The sequence below is a fragment of the Phaethon lepturus genome, unplaced genomic scaffold (assembly GCF_000687285.1).
Source record: "Phaethon lepturus isolate BGI_N335 unplaced genomic scaffold, ASM68728v1 scaffold15568, whole genome shotgun sequence".
Classification (NCBI taxonomy): Eukaryota; Metazoa; Chordata; class Aves; order Phaethontiformes; family Phaethontidae; genus Phaethon; species Phaethon lepturus.
Genome location: NW_010555620.1, coordinates 2,727 through 12,338, shown reverse-complemented (window position 1 = coordinate 12,338; position 9,612 = coordinate 2,727). Strand labels below are relative to the sequence as shown.

The 9,612-nt window shown below is 36.5% G+C and overlaps 1 protein-coding gene across 1 annotated transcript; it reads left to right on the top strand.

The window, feature by feature from the left end:
* Positions 1-1,151: 1,151 nt before the first annotated feature.
* On the top strand, positions 1,152-6,111 carry KBTBD8 (kelch repeat and BTB (POZ) domain containing 8). The gene is made up of 3 exons (XM_010292228.1): positions 1,152-1,357; positions 2,011-3,125; positions 5,648-6,111. Exons 1-3 carry the CDS (start codon positions 1,209-1,211, stop codon positions 6,109-6,111), a joined length of 1,728 nt encoding a protein of 575 aa, XP_010290530.1. The 5' UTR covers positions 1,152-1,208.
* Positions 6,112-9,612: the final 3,501 nt, after the last annotated feature.

The following is a 9,612-nucleotide window of genomic DNA, read 5'->3' as shown; positions in this document are numbered from 1 at the left end:
TATAGATTTTACCTTTAAGTATTTGCTATTGTATTTCAGAAAAAAAAGAAGTGTTTTGAAGACTTTTGCTAACAGTACTTTGAAAAGACACTGACAATATTTGGCCCCAAGCCCACTATGGGAAATGTGTGCCCAACAGCAGATCCCTACTGATTTAATTGTGTCTGTGCTCAAAGCTGTGTCTGAATTCTGAGTAAGAGAAATTGTAACTGCTGTATATAAGCACGTGTTAGAATTTAAATCTCCTATTCATCATCAACATTGTTGTTTGCTATCCTCTTTGCCCCTTTGTGTTGCCCAAAATTTGTTGGAAGCATTCTCTGTTGCAGTCAGCAGCTTTACCTGATTTGCAGCTCTTACCACCTAATGTTTTTTTGAGCTCTCCTTTGTTGTTGTTGCGTAAAAATTTAGTTGCTATTACGAAACAGATTTTTGTGCTTGAGACATTGCTCAATTTTCACTTTGGGATTTACTTCATTAGGCGTATCGCATGTTACTTAGAAGTATATGCTCCACTTCATATGTTTTCACAAACTCCTTCATACGTGAGTGATTTTAAATGGTAATTGTATTTTATTTGTAAAGAAAAACACATAACAGTATCTACAAATTTATGTGAATTTAAGTTTTTTGCCCAACATACTCACTGTAGGGCTGTTTCTTCGTGAGTCTACGCTATTAACCATCACTTGTGTAAGTTAGTGGCCAGTTCCTGTTTCAGTGTGAAGTTAAGAGACTTGCGTAATGGTGATGGAGGTCGGGGGCTTATTTTATTCTCTGCATTCTTTGTTTTTCCTATTTTATGAGTCAGTAAGCATTGTGATTCTAATTCTAATTTCCCTCCTCTCTAGCGATATGTGATAAATATAAACTATATAAACTACTTGTATGATTTTCTTCTTAATATTAATGGATATAATTTTATAGGTTAGTGGTAACTTACATGTACATTGGGCAAAGGGAAAAAAAAATTGAGGCATCTTTATAGCTTTACTCACCCTGGAAAATTTTAGATTTGCTGTTGATGGAGGGTGACAGTGAGGAACTATGGAATTTAATTTGTGCTAATTCTTGTTCATGTGTGGGGTTTTTGGGGGGGTTGTTTTTTGTTTGATTTTGTTAAACACTTTCAATTTTGCTTTGTAGAACCAAGTAAGTTTTCACAAACACTGAACGGAATTCCTTCTTCAAACACAGTCAGCAGTGGAATGGACCCCTTCCATGCTTGTAGTATTCTTCAACAGCTTAAAACCATGTATGATGAAGGACAACTGACAGATATTGTAGTGGAAGTGGATCACGGGAAAACATTCTCCTGTCATAGGAATGTTCTTGCTGCAATCAGTCCTTATTTCAGGTACAATAGTCCATTGTTCTAGTGGTGATCAAAAGCAGAATTATAACTTAATTTCATTAAATGAAAACTAGAAAAAAATCACACTTATACTAATATTCCATGTAACTATTCATAATATAGTGCGTCTACTAAGTAAAGGTTATTGTTCTTCTAGTGTCAATGAATTATCAGTGTCCGTTTATTAAAGGAGAGTTTCATTGGAGAAAATGTGACATGATTTAAGAATAAACAAACAAAAATGCTTCCAGTATTGAGGGTGTCTTGGATACAGTACCAGTGTAGTTAAACTACTTGATTACTTTTAAAGTTCTATATTCTAGCACACTAGAATATGCATATAAAATAACATGTCGAAAGTTGAGTGCAAAGACTTGGCTATGTCAAGAGCTTTGCTTGTAAATTGAGTGCATTTTAATATGGGGTTAGTGAGATAATTAAGCAAGAGATTCCACCCTGCCACTTTTGTTTCAGTAAGTCTAGAACTGATCTTAAATTTAGGCACCCAAACAGGACAGTGTAACATCAGCGATAAATGTATTTGTTCTGATATAAGGTCAAACACATCGGGATTAGCTGTACAGTATAATTTCATTTCTTATACCTGTAGTTAGAAAGTAATTACAAATAAACTGCTAAATATTTTTCTTTTGTAGATCTATGTTCACTAGCGGCCTTACAGAGAGTACCCAGAAAGAAGTTCGTATAGTTGGTGTTGAAGCAGAGTCAATGCATTTAGTGTTGAACTATGCATATACCTCCAGAGTAATGCTGACAGAGGCCAACGTTCAAGCTTTGTTCACTGCAGCTAGTATCTTCCAGATCCCTTCCATACAAGACCAGTGTGCTAAATATATGATCAGTCATTTGGACCCACAGAACTCCATTGGGGTGTTTATCTTTGCTGATCACTATGGTCATCAGGAACTCAAAGACAGATCACAAGACTACATTCGTAAAAAGTTTCTGAGTGTCACCAAAGAGCAAGAATTTCTTCAGTTGAGAAAAGACCAACTGATAAGTATACTCGACAGTGATGATTTAAATGTAGACAAAGAAGAACATGTTTATGACAGCATTATAAGGTGGTTTGAGCATGAACAAAGTAAGAGAGAAGTGCACCTTCCAGAAATATTTGCCAAATGCATCCGTATGCCTCTGTTGGAAGAGACATTTTTAGAGAAAATCCCTCCCATGTTTGCACAAGCTATGGCCAAAAGCTGTGTACAAAAGGGACAACATAGTGCCAATGGCTATACACAACGGCTTGGAATGACCGCATCTGAAATGATCATATGCTTTGATGCTGCCCACAAACACTCAGGAAAGAAGCAAACAGTGCCTTGTTTAGATTCGGTCACAGGGAGAGTGTTTAAACTATGCAAGCCACCAAATGACTTGAGGGAGGTTGGAATTCTTGTGTCTCCTGATAATGATATTTATATTGCGGGTGGTTACAGACCAAGCAGCAGCGAGGTCTCCATTGACCACAGAGCAGAGAGTGATTTTTGGATGTATGATCACTCTGGCAATAGGTGGATTCCGAAAGCTCCTTTGTTGCGAGCCAGAATAGGCTGCAAATTGGTTCATTGCTGTGGTAAACTGTATGCAATAGGTGGTCGTGTTTATGAAGGAGACGGGCGGAACTCACTCAAGTCTGTGGAGTGTTATGACAGCCGAGAGAACTGTTGGACAGCTGTCTGTCCAATGCCGGTAGCAATGGAGTTTCATAGTGCTGTGGAATATAAGGATAACATCTATGTTTTACAGGGTAAGGTCGTTTGACTGACTATATGGTGTTTTATTGGAAGTGGGGGTTGTTCAGTCCATCTGCACTCTCCGAAGCACCTTAGAAAACCCAAGCTTCCTGGACATCTAAAGAGTGCCCTGGGACAATGGGGTGGGAGGAAAGCTAGGGAGAGCAGTGGGCAAGGACGAGTGAGGTTGCTGCTTGAGTCCTCATACCCTGGGAATGTGTCACAAAGTTGTAGTATTGAGTTATTTGCATAAATGTCAATGTTGGTGGTGTTCTAAGTGTAGAGTGTAGAATTAAATTCTACTGTGAAAATTATTTATTAAATCTTCTTTATTTGGCTGAAATGCACTGATGTTGAAGAAAAGATACTGTCCTATGAAAAAGCACTTTCATTTTATTTAGCTAAACCTGTGAAAATTCCTGGTGTCTGTACTGTTGGTGACTTTTACAAAAATCTGTAGGCCTTTGTTTCCTGCCCTACCCTGCTTTTTGAAATTGTCCTGGTAACTAAGAAAGATGATTATCTCTTCCTAGTTTGTTTCTTTGGAGAGTAATTATAGTACTACCTTTACATCCTTTCTTCTGGTAAAGGATCAGACTTACTGGTGTATTAGATACTGATTCTTAAATGAATAAAAAGGATCATTATGGGAATGGATCAAATAATTTATTCTTCCCTTTATTTATGGAGATCTTATATGAAATATGTATTTGTATGTATGCATGAGCCATATAGCCGTCTGCACTTAAAAGTGCTGAAACTGATCTATGAGGCTGTAGTAGGAGTCTTGACAAGTGGAAAGGAAGGAGGAGGGGGTGTCTTGGTTATGTTTTGCCAAGGGCCATCTCTGTAAATGCCTGCAGAAACTGGGGTCTTAGATCTGTACGAGCTCCCTCTTTGGGTCACTCTCCATACAAAGCTGGACCCCAGGAGAGAAACAGGGTAGAGAATTCTGTAAGGTCATTGTTGTTACTGGAATTTTTTTTTACTCAGTAAGGTTGGTGGGCTTCCTCATGGTTTGCAGAGAGTTTTCTTCTTCTTTCATTGTTTCTGTATCAGGTTTGACTCTTGGTTGTGGCTTTAAATAATTCTGTTACACTAGCAGGTTCTCTCAATCTGTCGCTTCTGTGGGGTCAGACATCTTCTTCAGATGGTTAAAAAGGAATGCTTAAGAATGTTTAACTCGGTAGAATATTTGTTCATCCTTTAAATGTTTCTTAGAACTGCAAAAAAACGGATATGATTATAACTTGTAGAATAAGAGTGCATCTTGTTTGCAAATTTTAGCTGCACTAATTATGTGCTTCAGTGGTTTAAATGACAGCTCAATGGTGGCATAAATAAACAAGCTAAATACTTCACTGTGCTAACCAGATTTGTGTCATGGGAAATAGGCAACTTTTCTATTTGAGTGGGGTAGATAAAACTTTGATTGAGTTGCACTGAAGTAGTATAAAAAAGTTAACTTTCCATAGTTTTTCTAGAGAAGGCTCTGAAGTTTGAAGCAGTCAGTAAGAATTGAGAGTGTTAAAATGCCAACGGAACGCAAGCATCAGTCATAGGAGATTACACTGCGGAACAAAAATTAATAATAAAAAATGTATTATCTGTAAGACTTAATCTCTTAAGCTATGTTCCACCCATTTTACTCTATTATTTCTGAATTCTTTGTTATATTTGAGGTGCTCGGTTAACACGGCAGCTTGGTTAAAATTCTGAAATCATACACAATTTCACATGGCTATTTTAAATTATGCTAATATTTGGCAAGTGTTAAGCCTTTCTTCCCCCAGGCTTTACAAAAGACAAAGTGGTCTTTATCCATGTTCTTTTCATGAAGTTTGCAGAGCAATAATTTTCAGTCATCTGAACTTCTGTTATCTACAGTCTGTAGATGCTACTCTGTGCACTCAACAGAAGAGGTGTTTTATAATCTAATTGCAAAACTAATGATGAATCAGTAGCTTCATGCAAGTATTCACCAGGCATCCTGTTAAGCAAATCAACGTAAATGTGTAACCCAGCCACCTGATACAAGTAGCTTCAAAATCTGTCTGTAGTACAAGACACAATTGTTTGTTCAGATTTAATAACTTTCAAGCACTGAATTCTGAGACTCCACAGTCTGTAGATGACATGTTGTGAAGATGTTAAAGAACTAAACAAATACTTTAGATGTTTCAAGACTGGAATCTTGAAAGGTTTTGTCCCAAGTTATTAAGCACGATTTGGAAGTAGTAAAGGATAGCTAGGAAATATGTAAAACATTGCATTTCCGATACGCTTCGAATTCCCTCTTCAGCTGGAATAGAACCTCAAAGTGGTTTTTACTCATGCTATTAATATTTTTTTGTAATGCACTTGGAAGAAAGCAGGCGATGGTGCAAGGTTTTTTGTTATGGGATCAAGGCTTTTAAAAACTGGTAGACTGTTTCTGTCTGTGGAGGAACATACGTGAAAGTTTAGTAGCTGCAGAATTGCTCTTCTGGAAATAAAGTTATAAAAGTTATGTTTTATTTTTCCTCTCTCTTTTCAGGGGAATTTTTTCTCTGCTATGATCCTCAGAAGGATTACTGGGGATTTTTGACCCCAATGACTGTGCCTAGAATCCAAGGCTTGGCAACTGTATACAATGACTCCATCTACTACATAGCTGGAACCTGTGGAAACCATCAACGTATGTTTACCGTAGAGGCCTATGACATTGAACAAAATAAGTGGACTCGAAAAAAAGACTTTCCATGTGATCAGTCCATTAATCCATATATAAAACTCGTACTCCTCAAAAATAAACTCCATCTGTTTGTCAGAGCCACTCAAGTCACTGTTGAAGAACATGTTTTCAGAACCAGCAGGAAGAATTCACTCTACCAGTATGATGAGGTTACTGACCAGTGGCAAAAAGTATACGAGACTCCAGATAGGCTCTGGGATTTAGGCCGGCATTTTGAATGTGTTGTTGCTAAATTGTATCCGCAGTGTCTTCAGAAAGTTATTTAATTTTTTTTTTCCAGTAATGGGCCTTAGTGATTTCAGTGGTAATCTGATGCTAGAGAAAACATGTCTTAAAAGAAAACAAAGAAATTCTGTCAGTATTTATTGTAAGCTGAAACAGGCAGTTTTTGTATATGGGGATGGGTGCTCTTTAAAGGTTGCAGTCTGGGGAGGGAATTACTGGTTCAGTTTCATATTTACTGATATTTTCCTGGGAATGAGAAGGAGGTTACAAAGTGCAATTATCAGCATTTTTTTTCTGGTAAACACTTAATCATGTCATACTAGAGGGGTGTTTTTGTGGTAAGAGCAAATTAAGTGGAAGAGCCAGGATAACTATGCACTACAGTGAAAGAAAATCTAGCATTAATAGCTGAGGATGTCTAAGATGTTTTGAAGTGACTTTTTGGGTTTTTTCTTTTTTTTTTAAATACGGGTAAAATTTGAGGCAATATCACTAAGTTTTGTGGGTTTTTTTTTATTTTAGATTGAAAGTACATAGAGGAGTGCTAGATCCTGATTCATAATGATCTTTTTGTACTGTTTTTGAAGTCTGCTAAGATGTTTGTGATGTTGTTTGTGCACTACAGTTTGGGAGAAAAGCTCAAGTCAGAATGGGAACATGGAGTACCTTTGCCCCAGATGGATGCCTGTTCAGATTATTGTACCACTTCCTGTCTGTGGATTTTTGATAAAATTGAGCTTAATGATGGGGAGGGGGAACATCCCAACACCTAATTTCTGCCACTTAGATGTAGTGCTGTAAGAACATTTTTTTTTTAAACACTGCTTAAAACCTTTTTTTTTTTCATCCCATAAAGGGCTTTAACCCAAAAGTTGATGGTGCTAGTACATTTTTAATACTTGTTTGTCTGAAATGGGCTAGCCTTATGCTACTGTTTAAGACAGCCTGTTATTTTTCACTGAGTGTGTATCTGTCTTCAGGGCCTGTCCTGTCATGATATTGTCTTTTTTTTAACATAACATTTTTACTGCAGCGGTATTCTTGCACAGAATGGTGACAGGATATGGCCTTAATATTGATTTTTTTATTTTCTTTTTGTGTGGAGTGTTCATTCTGTCTCCATTAAAGTACAGTGCTATGTGCAGAGTTGGCATGTGCTCCAGTAATTTGAAAAAGTGTGGCTTAACTTTACAAGTTACTTTTCTCCCTGCAATGAAGCCCTCAAATACTTTCTATTTCATTCTGATCTATAATGTGAAAATTTGCACTACTGAGCTGTCTTCATTATCCTTCGTATTAAAGAAAAATTGATAATAAGTGTCCATGGCTTAAATAATCTTAGATGCAAATATAAAATAGGGATCCAATATATTGCAACACTTTTCTCTACATATTTAACATTCAGCTTATTTTTAAGAAGTAAGTAAGTTCAAAGTTCAGCCTCTACTTCAGTAGTGAAAACTGGATTTAAAAGGGAAAAGATTAATCCTAAAACTTGTATCAGCTATAATTGGCCAGGTTTAATTTGTTACAGCTCTGATTTTTGCAGAGCTGCGAGTATGTTATCTTACTCTTCCCTATTTTCTCAAACTGACCTAAGCAAACCAGTTAACATGAAATGGCAGAGGCCATCACTGGCTGCAAGTGCTTACCATTATCTGGCTTAACAGCTGATATTTCAGTAAGCCAAATATTTAGCTCATTGTTTATCCCCCTGGCATGGCTGAGCATTTGGATAATGTTCGTTTACTATGTGGTCTTACTGTTCCCAAATGGAATCTTTCTAATACATGAAAATACTTGCCTGGTTCTGTTTCTTAATTCTTGCACAAAATGTTTAAAAGGCAAAATCAAACAAAAAAACTGTGAAATGAAAAGGAAAAAAAAAATGCCTCTTTGCATTACATACCTCATCTTCCAGAGATTCACCAAACAGCTTCTTTCAAATGCGAGCGCCTGAATTTTTTTTTTCCTGAAGTGAAGTTGACAATTCTTGCTAAGACTGCATTTTCCAGTAGTGTTGAGGAGTGTGGTTTCTTTGTTTAGTTTTCTTCAGGATGCTGTTTTATATATATCCATAGCCAAGAATAAGAGTGGTTTTTTTTTTTAAGTACAACTAATTTCATTTTTTTTAAATTATACTTAGTCCTTGGCTAGCTCTCTTTGCGCTGTTGTAGGCCTCTAGCTGCAAGCTTTCTGAAGCACCCTCCCTAACAGTGTTGCATTTGTGTGCAAAACCATTTTTCTTGCAAAGTGTTATGTAACTTTTCTTGTTTTTTGTTTTTTGTTTTTTTTTTTGTTTAGTTTTGTTTTTTTAGCTTGGTTGACTATTTACAAGACTTCTTGCTGCTTTTTGACAATCTCCTATATTTATTTCGTAGAACAAATTTCAATATGTTACTTGAAACTATGAAATAGAATTGAGTTAGCAATTGACTGGTCTTGTGATGTATAGAAGTACAATATGCTGTGGTTAATTCTGCAGTAGGTTTGTTAATTTTGTTTATCTGCACTAAAGTACGAAGATCTCCATTCTGTTTAACCATTCAAACTGAGGGTGTGATCCAAGTCTGTAATGTGTTTAAAAGCTAAATCCTGGAACTTGCTGTGGGAGTAAAATATACTAAATCTTGCATGAGGAGTTTGTTGAGACAGTAATGTAGCTGTGAAATTTTGCCAATTCTTAAATGCTTCTATGTTTTGCTGAAAGTCAGATTCTGATAAAGTTTTGCTTTAGAGTCAGGCTTAAGTAAACTTGCACAGCACAAAAAAAAAAAATTGCACCAAAGGTACTGGTAATATTTAAACAGTAATCTGTATGTTTTCCCCATTTGGTATCTTTTCTGCATTCATTTATTTCCTTTTATTAAATGAATTTCTAGCATTGTAAGGACTTATGTGAGTGTAAATCTCTTTTTCCAAAATTATTAGTTACTTTAGAAGCAAACATTTTGTAATTTCCACTTGATTCCATCAGTAAAATTTAGAATAACTAAAAGCAGTTTTGGTGCACCAGACATGCAGTGTGTGTATGTTCTTCAGGAAATCGAAGAGCTCCCTGTTCGTAAGGCTGTTTAGAAATGGCATCCAACATTCAGTGCTCAGGTATGTTAGTAAGAAGTACTGTAGTCCTATGAGGGCAAATGTGTGGATTTTTAAACATTTTGCCATAATTGCACAATTTTGCATTTTTACTTAATGTCATGTTATGTTTCTTAAAATAAACCTATTGTTGAAATACAGTGGAGTTCAGCTGGTTTTGTGATAAATCTCTTGCGTTTTAGTAGAGCAAATGTCTGAAAATTAACCCGATAACTTTTTGATGCTTGTTCAGTTCTATTTCTGCACTTGTGTGTCTCAGCTGTGTGTAGTGGCACATGTGTTTTTTAAGGCAGCACTATGCTGTTGCTTGAGGTGGAAGATGCTTTGTTCTGCTTTTTTGTCTCAGTCCTCGTGGCTATTCAGATCTAACTTCTCATTTGCTTTTACACAGGGCCATCATCTTGCCCCTTCCCTTCCTTGCCGCCTTTGACTGGAGCTGA